Source organism: Cervus canadensis, chromosome 8 (assembly GCF_019320065.1).
Source record: "Cervus canadensis isolate Bull #8, Minnesota chromosome 8, ASM1932006v1, whole genome shotgun sequence".
Taxonomy (NCBI): Eukaryota; Metazoa; Chordata; class Mammalia; order Artiodactyla; family Cervidae; genus Cervus; species Cervus canadensis.
Window position 1 is genome coordinate 84,212,116 of NC_057393.1, and position 20,560 is coordinate 84,232,675.

At 41.1% G+C, this 20,560-nt stretch overlaps 1 protein-coding gene across 1 annotated transcript in view; it reads right to left on the bottom strand.

Moving 5' to 3' along the window:
* Positions 1-11,638: 11,638 nt before the first annotated feature.
* Positions 11,639-20,560, bottom strand: part of EDARADD (EDAR associated death domain) — a 67,887-nt gene continuing 58,965 nt past the window's right edge. Inside the window, exon 6 of the mRNA XM_043477027.1 lies at positions 11,639-17,428. Within this exon, the coding sequence (XP_043332962.1) occupies positions 17,046-17,428 (383 nt within the window). The 3' untranslated portion in view covers positions 11,639-17,045. The remainder of the gene's footprint in view (positions 17,429-20,560) is intronic.

Sequence of the window (20,560 nt, forward strand, 5' to 3'; positions counted from 1 at the left end):
AAATTAGGAGTTTCAGGTTAACAGATATACAGCAATATGTATAAAACGGATCGTTTCTACTGTATAGCATGGGAAATTATATTCAATAACCTATGATGGAAAATAATCTGTAAAAGTATACACACACACACACACATTTATTTATACACACACCCTCTCCAGCACTACTTATTTGTAGACTTTCTGATGATGGCCATTCTGACCAGTGAGAGATGATAGCCTATTGTAGTTTTGATTTGCATTTCTCTAATAATTAGGTATGTTGAGCATCTTTCCATGTGCCTGTCAGCCATCTGTATATCTTCTTCAGAGAAATGTCTATTTAGGTCGTCTGCCAATTTTTTATTGGGTTTTTCTTTAATATTGAGCTGCATGAGCTGTTTTTATATATATTTATATATAGACTTCCCTGGTGGCTCAGTGGTAAAGAATTCACTTGCAAGGCAGGAGACAAAGAAGATGCAGGTTCAATCCCTGGGTCAGGAAGATCCCCTGGAGAAGGGAATGGCAACCTACTCCAGTGTTCTTGCCTGGAGAATCCCATGGACAGAGACAGGCTACATAGGATTGAAAAGAGTCGGACACAACTGAAGCGACTTAGCACATATATATATAATATATATATTATATATATCACTTTGCTGTATACCTGAAACATGACACTGTCAATCAACTATATTTCAATTTTTTTTTAAAAAAAGAGTAAAGCAACTGTACTCCAATAAAAATTTTAAACTAAGTAAAAAAGCTGGGAGGCAGTCACATGAAGATCTTGGGGAGGCGCACTGTTGACTGAAGGAATAGATAATGCAAAAGTCTTTTGGGCTCTTGAGAACACATTGAAGGTTTTCAGGCACAGAGACCGCCAGCATGGCTAAGCAGAGTAAATGAGGGAGAAATGATATTTGATGAAGTCATGGACTTTGATCAGGTCACAGGGGAGGGTAGATAGATGGAGAAGTTGACCTGGACAGAGCCCTCGGGAGAAAAAAAGAAGAAAAACCAGTCAAAGAGACTGAGAAGGGGCGGCCATGGAGAGCTGCTGCAAATGTGTCAGAGCAGCCAAAGGAAGGAAGTGCTTTAAGGGAGTTGAACAACCAGTCCTGCTGTTAAGAGGTCAAGGAACACAGAAGTGACCAGTGAATTTAGCGACATCGAGGTCATTGGTGCCTGACTCTGAAGTGGACTGAGGCATGTGAGGTGGTGGAAACAACGAGTATAAATATCTTAAGAAGTTTTGCTGTGAAGAGGAACAAAAAGTGCTAAGGCTAAGGAAGCAGTGAGGTGAAGGGAATATTTTTATTTTGTTTTGTTTCTATTTTTTTTTAGGCAGAAGATACTACAGTGGTGCCTTTTGTCAAGTAAGCCACAATAAGAAATACATTTACGTTGTGACTTGTTACATACCTATTTAAAATCATGGAAACAAAAATTTCACAAAACCATACTATTGAATGAAGCACTCTCATTCTTCATTTTAAAATACTGCTTATAACTCTCTAAAATGTTCACAAGACTAAACGTTACAAATTGTTTATAGACAATTGCCTTAGACTTCCAAAGATGAAGGGATCATTTCTGGTTGGATCAATTTTTTTTTCATCTATCTTTATTGTCCTCTTTGTTTGCTCAAGAAGCCACATTCATAAAGTACAAATTTAAAAATAGTGTGATATAAAAATACTAAATACACACACACTACTATATATAAAATAAGGACCAAGGACCTACTGTATAGCACAGGGAACTATATTCAATATCCTGATAATGGAAAAGTATGTGAAAAAGAATATATATTGGGTTGACCAAAAAGTTTTTCAGGTTTTTCCATGAGATGTTACAGAAAAACCCAAAGGAACTTTTTGGCCAACCCAATCCTATATATATATATATATATATATATATATCCTATATGTATGTGTGTATATATCTATATGTATATATCATATACGGCACTGAATGGCTGAGTGCCAAAGAATTGATGCCTTTAAATTGTGGTGCTGAAGAAGACTCTTGAGAGCACCTTGGACTGCAAGGAGATAAAACCAATCAATCCTAAAGAAAATCAACCCTGAATATTCATTGGAAGGACTGATGCTGAAGCTGAAGCTCCAGTACTTTAGCCACCTGATGCAAAGAGCTGACTCATTAGAAAAGACCCTGATGCTGGGAAAGATCAAAGGCAAAAGGAGAAGCAGGCAGCAGAGGATGAGATGGTTAGATAGCATCACTGACTCAATGGACATGAATTTGAGCAAACTCTGGGAGATAGTGGAGGACAAGGAAGCCTGGCGTGCTGCAGTCCATGGTATTGCAGTTAGACATAACTTAGTGACTGAACAACAATATATGGCACTGAATCATTTTGATATAAACCTGAAACTAATGTTAACATTATAAATCAACTATAATTAAAGAATTAAAATATGAAGTATTATATGTTGCCCCAATTAAAAAAAAACTAAAATATCACATGATTTCAGACTTATTAATTTAAACTGTATTGTTCACAGGATTAATTGACTAAACAAACACATGCCATATTTTGTCAATGATGTGAACGATGTTGTGTCAAGCCAGGAAACATTTCTGGTAGTGCTTTTGCTTATTGTTGGGCTGCTGTGTTATTTTTGTTATTATAATAATTTTTTGAAATATTGGCCCTCCAAACACTCATTTAAATGGTGGTGCCACTGTTGGGAAAATATGCTCCCATATCGGTAATTTTGGAATACAAGTTACGTGTGATAAAACATTATAAAGAAATCTAAAGAATTACTTTGATTTTTTTTTCCGCCATGAATTTATGAGCCAGAACTCTAGAACCTTTAGCAATAATAATGATAAATAAAAGCAGTATTAAAAAGTTGCCACAATACATATAGATTTATGAACTCTGAGAACACATACACTGCTTTCCATTTATTCTTGTGAGAAAATTAGTCTTGAATTTTGCAGGCCTTAAATTATGCAGTCTTTATGAATGCATTCTTCACACAATCATGGCACTCATATTTCTTACATGTATGTCTACTTCCCAGGGAAATTTTTATGGTTGGTGTCATCTACTTCTTCTGACTCTCCCCACCATTCTACATGGACTCCTGTCCTCTTTGAATCCTCTAGCTTGGAACTAATGTCTCCCACACCCCAATACTGGTACCACGCATAGAACTCAAAGTCTTTTATCACCCTCTAGACCCCCTGTGTTGATTGATTAGGCTTACCTCTTATGTTCTACAGGATCATGTCCCAAATCTAGTCTTTTCAGGTCTGAGAAACAAGCTTCTAGAACTATGGCTTTGTCATAAAATAAAAGAATCTTGGAGACAGGAGAAATCTTCAGAGGAGCGTGGATTAATTTATCCCAGTGGCTCCAATAATGAGATGCTATCCCATTTTCAAAATACTTTTCTTGAATGCCTTGGCAGACTATGGTATGTTAACTAGAACATGTTGTACTATTATTTGATATAAGGATATACCTGAAATTATTTAAAAGTCAAAACAAAATAGAACCCTTTAAAAGTTTATGTATACACACACACACACACACACACACACACACGTATATAAATTGAACAAAATGTTACGCACTAGAGATACAGTGGGTAAAAAATATAGCTTACCCAGGGACTTCCCTGGAGGTCCAATGGTCCAGTGGCTAAGACTCTGCATTTCCAATACCGGGGACAAGGTTTGATCCCAAGGTGGGGAAATAATATCCTACATGTTGCACAGTGGGCCAAAAATGTGTGTGTGTGTATGCATGCCCATGTGTCCTCGGAAGCTCAGTCTTTGCGACCCCATGGACTGTAGCCTGCCAGGCTCCTCTGTCCATGGAATTTTCCAAGCAAGAATACTAGAGCGGGTTGCATTTCCTTTGGATTCTTTACCACTGCGCAACATGGGAAGATGAAATGAAAGTCACTCAGTCATGTCCAACTCTTTGCAACTCCATGGACTATACAGTCCATGGCATTCTCCAGGCCAGAATACTGGAGTGGGTAGCCTTTCCCTTCTCCAGGGGATCTTCCCAACCCAGTGATCGAACCCAGGTCTCCCATGCTCCAGGCAGATTCTTTACCAGCTGAGCTTCAAGGAGAGCCCAATCCTTCCTTAAATCTAGTGGGAGTTAGACATTCAGTAATCACGTATATGAATTTTTTAAAAAGTGCAAAAGAGTGATATTAGTAACTGTTAGTCTTCATTGTGATCTTTGTTCCTACATAGTTGCTGCAATACATAAAATCGTTAAAAGGCCTCCCTCAGCCTCCCTATCTCAATATTTAACCAACCCCTCCTGCACACAACTAATCTCCTTCCAGCTTGTGTTTACACAGCTTATTATAAAATAAAGTGACAAGCAAAACCTCAAGGGAAGAATTTTTGTGACAGGTTGGAGCAAGTAAGAAATCCAGGTGGTTTTTCCAAATAGAAAAATGTTATTGAGTCCAAATACTTATAAAAATTAAAAAAAAATTATTTTGAAAATTTCAAAACATACGCATTAAGAGACAGTGGGATGAATTCACATCCACTCACATTCTAGGTCCAGCATGGACATATCTTATCAGCAAGTCCTATCTTGTTTCATCGGCTCCTAACCCACTCTCTCCCCACCCCCCCCAGATCACTTTGAAGCAAATCTCAGACTCCATTTAATCTGAAGAACCTCAAAACTGGTTGGTAGACTTTAATGTTAATAAGATCAGGTTCAGTTTCTTGCCCAGATGACTTTATAGTGGAATGTATTTCCAATTACAAGTCAGCAGAAGAAGTTTAAAGTCTGGTTGTTGTTCTTTTCTTTTTAAATATTTCTTTCTTTATTTGACTGCACCAGGTCTTAGCTGTGGCACGCGGGATCTCTGATCTTGGTTGCTGCATGCAGGATCTTTAGCTGTGGCATGCTAACTCTTGGCTGCGGCGTTCAGGATCTAGCTCCCTGACCAGGGATTGAACCCGGGCCCTCTCTGGGAACACAGAGTCTCGGCCAGTGAACCACTGCGGGAGTCCTCTGGTTGCTTTCCTGTTTGCAATAACCACACCTCAGGGAAACTGCACTGGGCAATGATACTTCACCTGGTTTTTCTCTGTGTGATATCAAGACTGGTCAGTGGTTTGAGGTGTTCTCAGCCTGATCCATCGATCTAGTACAAAGTTCCCATCAGTTATTTTTCTCCCCACCACTGCCTGGATCCATTATTTCATGAAAAACTGAAAAGTGATATATCAGTGATAACATTCCTCCTGCATTTATGAGCTGGATTTCTTCTATGAGGGAATATTGTTTCCTATTTGGTAACCCCAAGGTGAAGTTTATGCCAGAAAGGCAGGCCATTTGCTTGATTCCTCCCCTTCACTTAGTTTTCTTAATAATGAGTTGGTTTCCTAGCCTCCACAAAAGGTAACCAATGAATTTTTTTAAAATATCATTATGAATTCATGAATATTAATATATTTGATATGTTTCTATTTTTCCTGATACTTAAGTTATCCCATCTTTAACCGTCTCTTTGAGTTGGCTTCTGACTTCTTTTGACTCAACATAGTGATCTTAGCTTCCTTGCTTTCTCGCATGACAAGATGTCCCAAGCTACCATTTTCATTTCCTGCCAAACTTGGATTTAGCAGTTTCTCCAAGGAAACTTGTAGTGGGAAATGGCATATGGAGACTACACTTTTGACGAGGGGTATTCGTGGCATGTGGGTTGGTTTCTGGACTTCCTAGTGAATAGAGCTAGAAGGAGAGTTTTATTTTTAAATATCTGAGTCTATGCTGATTCCTGTCAGTTAAGCATTACAATGTTTTCACTGAGCTTTTAATTTTATATTTATACCTCACTATTCTTGTAAAAAAGCTTCTGACAAAATTAGTATAATTACTTATTTGCTTTATCTTATATAATAGTTTCAGGGTAAAAGGATAAATATTATCATAACCATATGATTACAAAACCAAACCAAGGTTTATTTGTGGCCTTTTTCTATCCTTAGGCTATCTCTCATAAGATACAGATATATACACACATATATATACATATATTAATAATTACATTTCTGTGTTTTAAAGTAATTTGATAGTACTACCAAAGTGATCTATAAGTTCACTGCAAGCACTATCAAAATCCCAACAATATTTTTGCAGAAACATCCAAAAATTTATACGGAATCTCAAGGGACCCTGAAAAACCAAAACAGTCTTAAAGAACAAAAAGTTGAAGGTCTCACACTTCCTGAATTCAGAAAGCAAGTTAGTAGGCAAAATAATGTAGTACTGGCATAAAGACAGACACCTAGACCAGCGCAACAGAATAGAGAACCTTGAAATGAACGCTCATGTGTGTGATCAAATGATCTTTAAGAAGGGTGCCAAGACCACTCAGTGGGGGGACAACAGTCCCTTCAACAAGTGATACTGGGAAAACTGCATCTCCACATGCCAAAGAGGGAATTTGAATGCTTATCTTACACTCTATATGAAAATTAACTCAAAATGGATTAAAGGACTAAACACAAAACCTAAAACCATAAAATTCCTTGAAGAAAACTTCATGACATTGGATTTTAGCAATGATTTCTTAAATATAACACCAAAAGCACAGATAATAAATTTAAAAATAGACCAATAGGACATCAAACCTAAAAATTCTGTGTATAAAGGGCACAACCTATAGAATGTAAAGGCAATCCATGGAATGGCAGAAAGTATTTGTAAATTACATCTGACAAGGGGTTAATATCCAGAATATATAAAGAACTCCTACAACTCAACAGCAAAAAGACAAATAATCCAATTCAAAAATGTGCATAGGACTTTAAAAGACATTTCTCCAAAGATAATATGCAAATGACCAACAGACATAAGAAAAGGTGCTCAACATCATTAGTAGTTAGATAAATGCAAATCAAAACCACAGTGAGATACCACCTCACACCCATTAGGATGGCTATAATAAAATGATAATAATAATGTGTTGGCAAAGATATGGAAAATCAGAATTGTTTTGCACTGTTGGGAGTACCAAGTTGTGCAGCCCCTATGGAAACCAGTATGGAAGTTCCTCAAAAAATAAAAAATAGAATTACCATATGATCCAGCAATCCCACTTCTGGGTATATATCCAGAAGAACTAAGAACAGGCTCTTAAAGAGATATTTGCATACCCATGTTTATAGCAGCATGATTCGCAATAGCCGGAGGTGAAAGCAACCCAAATGTCCACCGACAGATGAATGGTAAACCAAATGTCATATATTCATGTGATACGGTATTACTCAGCCTTAAGAAAGGAAGGAAGCTTGGTCACATGCTACAGCATAGATGAAAATTGAGGACATTATGCAAAGTGAAACAACTCAGTCACAAGAAGATAAATACTCTAGGATTCTGTTTATATGAGGCATCTAACGTAATCAAATTCATAGATAGAATGGTCGTTGCCATTGGCTGTGGGAAGAGGAAATGAGAAGTTGCTTAATGGGTAGAGAATTTAAATTTTGAAAGATGAAAAAGTTCTAGAGATTGGTTGTGCAACAGTGTGAATGTACTTAACACTACTGAACTGTAATGCTAAATTTTATGTTATGTGTTAAACACAATTTTTTTAAAGAAGTAATTGAAATAATGTATCTCTGTGAGTAAGCCACCACCGTAACATACCATTTATACTCATTAGTTTCATTGTGCTTTCAATTCTTGGGGCTTGCTTTGTATTTATTTAACTTTGGTTTAATTCTGGTTTGCAATTGTGTGAAGTATTTACATGAATTCAAAGCCGAATTTACAGACAAGATACATTCAAGGAATTCTAACTTCTCCCCCCCCCCCCCTCCGTGCTCCCCATCCTAGTTCCTTCCTCTTTCTACAGGTAACATTTGTGGATGGTTGCCTCTATCTATTCTTATTCTCAACTTAGACAAAGAGTAGCACACCATGAATAGTTTTGTACTGGCCTCTTTTTACTCCACTTACAGCTTGAAGATCACCCCACAGTAGCACACAGAGATACTCCTCATTTCATTTCTATAGCTGCATGCTTCTCCATTGTGTCAACATTCCATAGTTTACTTAACCTGTGGATACCTGGGTTGTTTCTCATCTATCACAAGTAATGCTTCAGTGATGACTTTGGGTACGTGTCTTTGTATATAGCCACACTATCTCTTTGGGACTGATTCCTAGAAGTGGCACATTTAATATTATCAAGATGTCAGTTCTTCCCTAATTGATTGATAGACTCAATGTAATCCAAATCAAATGTAATCCAACTATTTGATGAATATCAACAAACCAATTATAAAGTTTATATGGAGAGGTAAAAGACCTAGAATAGCCAACACAATATTGAAAGAGAGAACAAAACAGAAGGACTGGCACGACCTAGCTTCAAGACTTACTATAGAGGTACAGTAACCAAGAATACCGTAGTATTCTGGAAAGAATAGACAAACAGATCAACAGAACCAAGGGCCCAGAAGCAAAGCCACGTAAATAGAAGCAATTGGTTTTTGACAAAGGAGCAAAGGGAATAAAATGGAGTAAAGAAATCCTTTTCAGCACATGGTTCTGAACAATTAGACCTCTACATTCAAAAAAATGACTCTAGATACAGACCTTACATCCTTCACAAAAATTAGCTCCAAATGGATCTTACACCTAACTGTTAAATGGAAAACTATAAAACTCCTAGAAGGTAATATAGGAGAAAAGCTAGATGACATTGGGTTCAGTGATAGCTTTTTAGATACAACACCAAAGACAGGGTTCATGAAATAAATAACTGATAATCTGAACTTGGTAAAATTAAAGACTTCTGCTAGCAAAAGACAGTATGAAGAGAATGAGAGGAGAAGGCCCAGACTGGGAAAACATGTGGGCAGAGAACACCTCTGATAAAGGGCTTACACAGAATATATCAAGAACTCTTAAAGCTTAACAAAGCAACAAAAGACACTCAGCTTAAAAATGGATCAAAGACCTTAACAAACGCCAAAATGCTTTTACTGTGTGTTCCAGCAATTGCACTCCCTGGTATTTGCTCAAATAAGCACAAAACTTTATGTCTACACAAAAAACTGCACATAGATGTTTACATAGCAATATAACGTAACTATAACTGGCAAAACTTGGAAGCAACCGAGATATCCTTCAGTAAGGTGAGTGATAAACTGTGTTATAACCAAATAATCAGTGCTAAAAACATGAGCTACCATCTGTGTTCCCACTGACCTCTCCCTCAACTTGAGCCTTTAGACCTAAAGATGCCTACATCTGTTAGTTCCTCCTTAGGTGCCTTTCACTCTTGTAATTAGTTCCTTTATTAAATTGTCCTGATGGAACTTACCATTTGTTCCCCCATGAAAATACTGACTGAATTATAAAAAGATAAACTTTGGCTTCCCGACACAACAGTTGCCTGTTTTCTTGTCTGTCTTCATTCCTGGATTTGGGGTCCGTCACTGTATTCTCAGAACTCAGTTGAGGGCTTGACCATAGTAAATGCTTGGTAAATGTTTGCTGACTGACTTAATGTGATTTCCCCTATTAGTTTCTATTTAAAACTAGAAACAGAAATCATCTAAAAGAGGTATAAGCAGCTCTTCCAAATCTGTCACTCCAGAATACCCTTTTTTGATCTGGCTTTTTTCAGAGACGTACACATAGAGGAAGAACCAGTTCTTGCCATTTATTTCTCTTTGCTGCCCTTTTTCAGTCAGTTCTCCCATTGCTACTTTACTGAGTCCACAGCAAACATGATGATTTTCTGCACCTTGGACAAATCCAACTGCTACTGCCCTGATCACATGGCTGTCTCGGTGTTTTGGCCTGTGTCTTCCTGGGAGAGAGGCTGAGGGGCCTGCAGGTAAAGAGGTGGGATGGAGGGTGGTATTTGGAGCAGGGACCTTTGCTCCACAGCCCCTCTGAGGAGCAGGATCTTCAGCTCTGCAGAGGACAGCAGGGGTCCGGAGTGCTTTCAGCATCCTGGCTGTCATTAGGGAGATGGATGGCAGGCACCCTGCTTGGTTGGACTCACAGAGCAGTCTTCACTGGCTTCAAGACCAGCCTCCTCCTCACTTTCCCCTCTGCCTTCTCCCGGCTCCCCTCAGCTGCTGGGAGCTGCTGTTTTTGCTTCACCTTCCCCTGTGGGGACAGCTTTATTTTTTATGTTTGTTTTTTTTCCTATTGGGACACAATTCACATAACATAAAATTCATCATGTGAAAAAGCACTTTAAGCACACAGTTCAGGGGCTTTGTAGTAGGTTCACAGCTCTGAAAGATTCATTGCCATCTAATTCCAGAAGATTTTTGCTTTGATCTTTGAAGACAGAAAATGAATGGAAAGGGATGAACCTCATTAAAAAGCATCCTGTGTCCCAGAGGCATTCACGGTTTGGTATGTAAAACCCCTCATCTGGTATTTTCTATTTATAACATTTTTCCTCCTCAAGAACCATGATACTGTTAAAAAATTTTCTTAAAGCTTTCACTTTATTTGAAGTATTACTTTCTTAGTTCCATTTCTTCAGCATATTTTGAATCACTCCAGGCCAGTTAGTGCTAATGATAACAGTGAACCACAGACAAGGCCCCATCCTCTGGTTTGCAGCCAAGCGGAGCGGGCTTGACATCAGTAATCAGGTTATTGTGATGAGTGCTGTGGGGTAAATATAACAGGAAGACAACCAAGTCTGGGAGGCAGGGGCACTTTCCTGGTAAGAGCGGTGTTAGAGGCAAGACCTGGGGCTTGAAGAGGCTGGGCTGGGGCAGGCGGCGGGGCCAGGTCTGAGTGTAGCTGGTGTGTGGGGAGCTGAGGACCTCCTCTAGTGCGGCTAAGCTTCAGGAGCTGCAGGAGAGTGGGCACGATGACAAGCCACACAGGCAAGTCGCGGGGCCTCAGAGCCCACGCTGCCAACTTGGGGCTTCACCTTCAGTGGGAGCCCATCGAAGGAGTTAATGTGGGGGTGGCGAGATTCGTCCCGCGGTTGGAGACCACCTGGGAGGCTGTTGCAGGATGAGAAAGGGTGGCTGCCTGGCTTAGGACGGTCGTGAGGATGGAGTAGAGGGGAGAGATTTAAGAGACATTTGGGAGGGGGTCTTGAGGGTGATTTACCAGCAAGGTAGATGGTCAGGGAACTCTGGTGAAGAGGAAGTGTGGACGGGGGAGTCATGGGTTCTCTTCAGGACAGGTTGGATTTGAGGTACCTGGGAAGCAGCTGCATGGAGATGTCAAGCTGGTAGTTGGGGTCTCTGGCAGCTCAGTAGACCAGCCTGGGCCAGAGAGAGAAAGTTAGGAGAGGCGGAAAGTGACTGTGAAAACACTCTTCATGTGCAGGTATTACAACATCCAAAACACTTCATCAGACTGCTTGTTCACCTGAGTTTCCTGCTGCCTCAGTGATTCTCACTTCATTCTGCCCCTTCCTGGGTGTGTGTGACACCCTCTCCAGGAGTGTCTCTCGTCATGTACAATGATTCTCCCTCATCTAAAGCTCCTGGAGGGTAGGAGGGTCTTACTTACCTTTGCATCCCCGGGGTGTATTACAGAAAATCACTAGGTTTCTGACTGATGAATGACCAAGAGAAAAAAGGGAATCAATGATTGTGTTAGGATCTGCATAAAAGCACCAATTAGAGTTATGGTGGACGTCCATTTAATTTTGCAGCACCCATTATGATAGTTTAAAATAATCTCTATTTATAAAGAAGCATATAAAATCATGCAAGACATCAAAATGAAGGCATCTTCAAAAGTACAGCATGAAGACATAGAATGGATCACAAAAATTCAGTCATATAAAAGCATTGCTGAAGAAGCCCTCCATGGAGCTTTCTCAAAGGAAAATGGTCATTGGAGGTCACATCAAGTATAAGAGCTCAGCTCAGCTCAGGGGCCATAAGAAGCTATAATCTTTACATTTCCAAAAGGGTTGATAAACTCGATCATTTCATTTCGAGTTGCACTGTTGACTACTTTGATCTCTTCAACTGTGGAGTTGCTTTCAGGCGTGTCCTCGGCTAAGATGGCCACGGAGACAAAGAAAACAGCCTCTCCTCTGCTCTGGGTCTTCCTCTAGGTGATGGGACCCCCAGCAATGCAGCGCCCACTTGCCTGGCACTTGATTCAGCATCACGGCTGCAACCCTCCAAACAACTGGGAAGCAAGATTTGCCCTTGTCCATTTATACACAACTGTACACATTTCAGAAGGTGGAGCTGGAACTCCCAGGCAGGAAATCACAGAATCAGGAGGGAGACTGCTTCTCAGTCACTTCCTTGAGTACATGCAGTTGCAGATGTTTTGGTTACGTCACTCCAAATTTTTGTTGTGACAAGACAAGAACCGAGGAGCATACACTCGCCTGACAGTTACAAGGGTAGAAAACAGTTTCAACGTTCTTAAGTTCAAAGTGTCATTAAATATGAAAGACAATCCTCTATATGTATAAGCAAAAAAAAGGAAGCCAATGTTAGCAGGTCACCGGGAGTTAAGAAGGCCACAGGCATGTAGAAGAAATCTGATTCAAAGACAGAGGAACTGGCCCTAAAACAAGCAATACAGACAGCAGAAACATGAACCCAGAGGAGAGGAAGATTCTATAACGGAGGACAGAAGTGGAAAAATGTTATTAATATAAGGAGTATAGTCTTGCCTCAAAACTAAATGAAATATATTCACTCATCTGAAAAAGAGAAAGAAAATTCGCTAGATCTTAGTTATTAGGACTGTATTTAAAATACTGTGTTTCTTTTATGTGTCATAGAGGAAGACACAGTTAGCACTCTTCCTTGAAGTCTGCTGTAACTGAGGGAGATCAATCCCTTTGCCTTTTTACACAGAAATCACTATACCTGTGATGTTCAAGATGAAGCATCATTAAACTGAAAGCAAAAGAGACCACAGACAGCTAACCTTATATCTCCACAGAGAAAAAGTCCTACTGAGTGTTTAGGGAGAACTCCCAGGGTGACGAACTGCAACTAGGGTTGACTGTTCCACATTTCATCTGCGTGGTGATGTTGTCATGATGGGGATACCTTCAGGGGACAGGAACCCTCATCTCAATTATGCCAGCCTCATTCCATTAATATTTGCCAATCTGTAAAATAATTGCACTCTTCTGATTTTTTAGTGGGCTACTTCTAAGGGTTCTAACATACAACCAATAATCAATAGAAGGTTGGTTCTAGGCTGGTCTTAGGGCTTCCCAGGAGGCTCAAAGAATCTGCCTGCCAGTACAGGAGACGCAAGAGACAGGGTTTGATCCCTGGAGAAGGGAATGGTTACCCACTCTAGGATTCTTGCCTGGAGAATTCCATGGACAGAGGAGCCGGAACCTGGCGGGCAGCAGTCCAGGGGGTCTCGGCTTAGTGACTGACACACACACTGGTCTTAGCCAAGCCTGAAAGGATGCAAGCAGATTCCATTCTCCAGCAGAGGGCAGCGCCCCATAAAAATTACCCAAAGGTGCAGCATCTTTGTCTATCACCATGCATTTGCTGTATTGTTATTTTATGGCCATGTAGCTTGTGGGATCTTAGTTTCCCAACCAGGAATTGAAGCTGGGTCCCCTGCAGTGGAAGCACAGAGTCTGACCACTGGATCGCCAGGGAAGTCCCTCTGTATTATCAAATATTTATTATTTAGTGTCACAACAATGGAAGGCTTGTTCATACAAGTTATCTTGAATACTGATGGGCAATCCAGGCAAACAATTTAAGCCCTAACTATTTAAAATCTTATAATTTTAAGATTAATTGAAATTAGTTAATAATTTAAATGACTCTGTGCTTTATTTGTGTCTTCCTTCCACGTGAGTCTTCCTCTGTGTGCATATGTCCTGGGTGTGTATGTCGTGTCTACTTTGCTTTCCATTCCCTTGCAAGTAGTAATTTTCTATTGCAACCAAATAAAATGCATATTACATAGAGCCGCAACACATAACACCATAACATTGCAGGTGGGAGTTTTGTTTAAAAGAGTGTAACTTGGAACTTAGCTAAGAAGAATTCATCCTTCTGATAGCAAAAGGACATCATCAAAAGCGGATTAGTTCATAGTATGATCAATTCAACATGGATTCCTACAGAAGAAAGCTTTTAAGTATTAATGAATACATTTTAACAATGATTTGATCAATCAGTCATAAAGTAATTCCCTTCCTTTCCACTTTGACCTTTGTAAAGTATCAGCATAGTCAGGCTAACACAGTATTTATCTACTAAAAATAAACTTTAAAGAAAATTATTTGGGGTTACTACAGAATTGTGTTATAGTTCTACTTCAGGTGAGATTTACTTTTGATATTTCTGTATGTAACACAGATGAAAGTCATCCTCCATTTGGTCAAAGTCTAGAATCTAAATGAACTTTAATTAAAAACAATTTTTGGTTAAATCTCTCTCTGCTAATACACTGTTAATAATTAAAACTTTTCCTAAGGTAAATGCCAATGAATGTAGATGTCGATATGTGCAAATAATGATAGAGTGAAATTAAAACAACATACTTATATCAACTCCTATTTTTTTTTTAAATCCCTTCTATCCTGGCACTTCCGCTATGCAATTATAATAGAAACTTAAGCTTTTATAGCCAGTGATGAAAATTATTAGCCATCAGGCTTTGGAACTAATGCTGCCAAATGGAGAGCTGAGTGGGTGGTGCTCTGTGGTCTCGTGGTTTCTCTGTAATTCCTGAACATAAAGATAAAGGAGCGTTCTTAGCTCTGCCCATAGCTGAACCATCTGCATTCTTGTGTCTTAACATTTCTGATCCAACTCAAAGGTAATTTCAGCCGACATTTATGAACCACAGCCACGTTCAGGTATCTATGAGGGTAAGTTCTGTCTCAGCTTGGGGGGAATTCCCTGGTGGTCCAGTGGTTGAGACTTTGCCTTCCAATGCAGGGGGTACGGGTTCAATCCCTGATCAGGGAACTAAGATCCCACACACTTCTTGGCCACAGTACATTTTGGGCTAACATATGAGCACATGTCACACGCAGCCTAACGAAAACCCCGCGTGTACATGCTTGTGCATGCTCAGTCATGTCCAACTCTTTGCGGCCCCGTGGACTGTAGCCCACCAGGCTCCTCTGTCCATGGGATTCTCCAAACAAGAATGCTGGAGAGGGTTTTCGTTTCCTACTCCAGGAGATCTTCCCGACAGGGATCGAACCCGAGTTCTCACATATCCTGCACTGGCAGGCAGATTCTTTACCATTGCTCCACCTGGGATCCCGAACACGGTGCAAAATCAAATGTTCTGTACAGTTCCAAGAATACAGCAGACAACCAGCACCTAACAACCACCCCACTGGACATCAAGCTGCAAAAGAACCCAGTTTTTAAAACTTACATTTTATTTCTGACTGCTGCTTTTGGGTACATCTTTTGATAAACTTGGCATTTATCTGCTAAATCTGACAAAACGAGCTAGGTGTGACTAACACTGACTAAGTCGGAAGTGATCAGTAGGTCTCTACAGTACTTTTGCAAGTTTAGAGATAACATTTGATGACTACATACCAGCAACCTCTGTAACAAACTGCTGTAAACAGTGGGGAAAAAATGTCAGTGGTTGAGAAAATAACTTTGAGTTAATCCTAATCTTTCTTGTACTCCTATCAATGTTAGTCATCATTTTTGCTTCTTTTAGTCAGGGATTTATACAGAATCCTCCCACACTGGATGAAGTACCTTAATTTTCTAAGCCTACAGCCAAAATCAAATAGCACGTTTATGAAATTGTCAGGTAAACCAAGGCTTCCCTCCCATCCTCCACACCTTCCACAGTAAACCATCAAACAAGACTAGTGGATATTCTTTGGATCTCATCTTTTCATTTGGTTTAAAATCCTCTAAAATTTGGATTTTAAAGCACAGCTCCCCTTCCAATATCATCATTAAAGATTTCTCTTTCTTGGCTAATGTGTTGGGTAATACTGAGGCTCTGTCTTAAGCTGAGATAGTAGGTTTTAGAGGGGGTTGCCTTTCACCCATGGGCTGAATTGTGATGTACAGTACCTGAACTGTACAATATTGTGATGGTTTTTGCCATATATCAGTATGAATCGGCCACAGGCATTCATGTGTCCCCTCTATCCTGAATCCCTCCTCCCTCCCCAGATTTTTATTTATTTCTCAACTGAGCTTTCTCTCTGGGGCAAAACACTTGACCTGATAGAAAAGATGTAGAAATAAATACTAAATTAACTTTTGAAAAGTCAAAGATACTGGAAGGGCCAACTCTTTGTCAATACCTTTCCCGTGGTCCTTATTACCCTGCTAATTCCTGACTTTGTCTTCCCAATAACTAGTTGTTTTGATAAATATTTCTTTTGAAAATACTCGAGCAAAGACCTCTTTGACAGCGCCCAGAGTTTGAATAAGAAAGGCGGCACCTGTATCCTGGTGTGTATCACTACATAATGCCAGCAACCTGTAAGTTCACTTTGTAACAAAAAGCATAACAGGCTAAAGGGTGACTGCTCTCTGTGTGTGGGAGTGTCGTTACTCATCAGGGATCTTGTGGATGATGACTTTTGGGGGCCATCAGCCATCTTAGTTCCAATCTCAATCTTCTGTATTTAAAGGAGGGGAACTTTTATTTTCATCATGGCATGAATCCATTCTGATTATAGCTTTGGTCCTGGTCCCCGTAGGAGCTTGCAACACATTTCCCCCAATTCCAGATTCAAATATTAAATTAAAACAGATGTGCAAAACTAAAGGAAATTCCACCACCAAAAACATACCCGACCCCTCCACAAAACTGCCAGCTCTGGGGAAAACCAATGTCCATGGTTCCGGGTCCTTCTCCTAAACTTGAAAAGGAACAGAGTCAGGACTCTCCCAGCGGTCCAGTGGTTAAGACTCCATGCTCCCAATGCAGGCAGCATGGGTTTGATCCCTGGTTAGGGAACTAAGATCCTATATGCAGCACAATGTGGGAAAAGAGAAAAAAAGAACAGATTCACATTGCTCCTTAACCTGCGCTTGTTGCAATGTCCGAGAGGCCAATGAGAAGGAGCCGAGGTCTAGAAGTTCCTGGGGTGCTCTCCACGCCCCCGCTTGGGCCACTCCTCGTCCACCCACCTGCGCAGCACCTTCTCCACGTCGGCCCGGTGGTACAGCCGGCAGAGCTCCATCAGCTGGCCCACCGTCCTCTGACTGTTCCGGAGCAAGAACTCCAGGGTGGGGCTCTGGGGTCGCTGCTCCAGGAAGCACAGCTCGTCGTAGGGCATGCCCCACTTGCTGGCAAAATTCCTCCAGTTTTTGACTGTTGGGTGACAGGGATCCAGCTTTATCCTGATCACATCTAGTAAGTCCTGGTCATTGAGCAGGTCGCTGATGGTGGGGACGCGGAGCGCACAGGAGGGACAGGAACAGGTCTCCGTGCAGGACGCATCCTTGCTCACACCTGTAGGGTAAACCACAAGGGTGCGTGTGTCAGCAAGAGGCCCCAGACACGTGCTTATCTCTTCGGTCCTTTATTTTCCTACTGAATTGCTCATAGCGTCAGGGTAAGTACAGCACCTATTTCAGGGTACTCACTTCTACATATTCACCAATAACGTCTTATTCTTCGCGGTCAAGAACAGCTGCTCTGCTGGAAGCAGTGGCAAGACTTTCTAAAGCCAGTATTCCTTTCTTTCTGAGACTCTGTCCCCCAGGCTGCCCATTTGTGAGCCTGCCGGCCAGATGAGGGCTCCAAAGAGCAGAGCTCTCTCCGTGGGCAGATAGCCAGTCTAGGCGGGGTGGACTCTGCCATCCCAGGAGAAACCAGCGCATTCTCACCTCAACCCTCTTGCCCCTTCCAAATTACAAGTCAGCCTTGTCAGCTTTTTAAGGTCAAGCACAGCATGTCAGGGTGTATTGCACAATTCTTCAAAAGGTCTTTATTAAAAAAAAATTATAATAACACGCACAACCTCAAACTGGAATATCCACTCCAAATGCATATTTGAAAATGAGTGATAACTGATAATGCCAGACTTTTCAGATTTATGGCCACCTTATCATGGCTTTGCCTTTATTTATTTATTTATTTTTAACACATAGGGCTGCCTTTGAAGTGGAGCCAATACCCTGAGGTGTGTGCAGTGGGCTGGGTGAGTGGGTGGCTTTGAGCTCAGCCTCCCCAAGAAGAGGGCTTCCTTGGTGGCTCAAATGATAAAGAATCTGCCTGCAATCCCGGAGACCCAGGTTCAATCCCTGGGTTGGGAAGATCCCCTGGAGAAGGGAATGGCTACCCACTCTAGTATTCTTGCCTACAGAATTCCACGGACAGAGGAGCCTGGCGGGCTACAGTCTATGGGGTCGCAAAGGGTCGGACATGACTGAGCAACTAACACTTTTGCTTTCACCAAGAAGAGCAGCCCCAGCACAGAGGAAGGGCCACCTTCCCATCCATCATCTCTGGCCTCCCTGCTTTATCTGGCAGTATCTACTAAGAGGATGAAGCTAGTAGGTAAGCAGTAAATAGGTTAGAGGTAAGAGGTTAGTAGGTAAGAGACAACTCAGAGTATAGGTGTAAGCGGGGTCTACACAGCAACCCAAGTGAATTAAAACTCTGCAACTGCACTGAATCTCCTAGCTCCTCTCACTGGGGATATTTAACCACCAAAGACGACACTAAAGACGACTGGCTTGGAAAATTCTGGGAGGTTATGATGCCTTTTTCTACAGCGAACTGTGTGCACAGTCCAACTTAGGAAAGTAAAAAATTTGGAGGAAAAAAAAAAGGAGTCACTCTGGTTATTATAAAATTGAGAACTAGAAACTTTGAGGCAAATACAAAGTAAAAGATAACAAGAGCCATGAAAATTATGCTCATACTCTGACCTACTAATATAACTTCTGAGAATCCAGTCAAAGGAGATCATCTGAAACATGTATGTACTTGAACATTTTTTATTATAGTCTTACTCTTATTATATATTAAAAAAGAACTTAAAATCAAAGTTAGGGGACTAGTGAAATTATTGTTACTATTTGAAGGAATATTATCTAAGAAATTATGAAGACTATAGCAACCTAGAAAATGTGTGTGCTATCATGTTCAGTGAAAAAATGCAAGATGTAAGGAATTTATGTACTCTGATTAAAACTATGGGAAAAGTCTCTGTTAATATTACCATGGAAGGAAATGTATAAAAATAATCGTAGCTTCTGTGGTTAATGTAGGATTATGTTTTTATTTTCCAGACTTTCTCAGCGTGTATGCCGGCGTGTGATCAGGCGTGCGCTGTGTGCTCAGTCGTGTCCGGCTCTCTGCGACCCCCTGGACTGTAGCCCGCCAGGCTCCTCTGTCCATGGGATTCTCCAGGCAAGAACACTGGAGTGCGTTACCAGGCCCTCCTCCAGGGGATCTTCCTGATCCAGGGATCGAACTTGTGTCTCCTGCATTGGCAGGCAGAGTCTTTACCACTGCACCACCTGGGATTGTGTTTCTATTCTCCAAACTTTCTCTAGTGGTGGTTATATTTCGATGATAATGAAAACCATGTATTACATTAACAAACATATTGTTCAGCACTGAGCAAATGTATCAATGCAGCATCCCTCCTTTTTGCCAAGCTTCACTTACCCCTCTGAGGTCACCTCTTCCTACCTTCCCCATAATTTATTTCATCAAATACCTCCTTTCTTTCCCCTCACCTCCAGACACCCATCTCTACTGATTCTCTTTCCTTTATCCACAAATAGGTATACAGCTCCTCTATCATAAAAAGTAAGAACCTCAAACTGCCACTCTCTGGTTTATAATGCACTGAAGGACTTTCTCTTACTCTTCATTTCTTTACTGTTTTAAAAATATTTATTATTATTTTGGGGGCTACACCACATGGCATGTGGGATCTTAGTTCCCCAATCAGGACGAAACCCATGCAACCTGCAGTAAAAAGCTCAGAGTCTTAACCACTGGACTGCTGGGCAAGTCCCAATTTACTGTTAAACTTCTAAAAGGAGAAATCAAAACCTGTTGCCTACAATGCCTCACCATGTTATTAATCTTCACTTTCTTTGGCTTTGAGCAGCGTCTGACCAGCCCCATTCTTGCCAACACTGTAGAGATCAGACCCAGTTCCCCATGCCCCGCCTGTGGACCAGAGTCCAGTTCTGATGGGGTAGATAAATCCAGAGATGCAGATCCCCACCTGGCTTGGAGGATCTGCTGCTGCTAACGCCCCCATCACATCACTCCCCTTGGGCCTGCCTGCCTCTAGAACTGAGCCCAAGATTTTGTGCCCCTTTGAACACTGTCTATTGCACTGAAGACGGTGTTTTCCCAGAACTCAGGCCCCTTATCCCCAAGCACATCCTACATTGTCCCGGCCACATCCCTTTTCTTGTCTGCCTGACGCACTGCGATCCCAGCCTGTCTCACTGCCAAGTCCCTGGGAGTTATAAGGAGGTGCTCTGGTCCTGTTCTTAGCCCAAGGCTTTCCTCTTCTGCGTTGTGTCCCTTTGGTCTTCTCTGCTCCCAACAGCCTCCATAAAGATCTCCCACTAGAATGGAAGACCCTTTCTTTTTGTGTCTACAGGATCC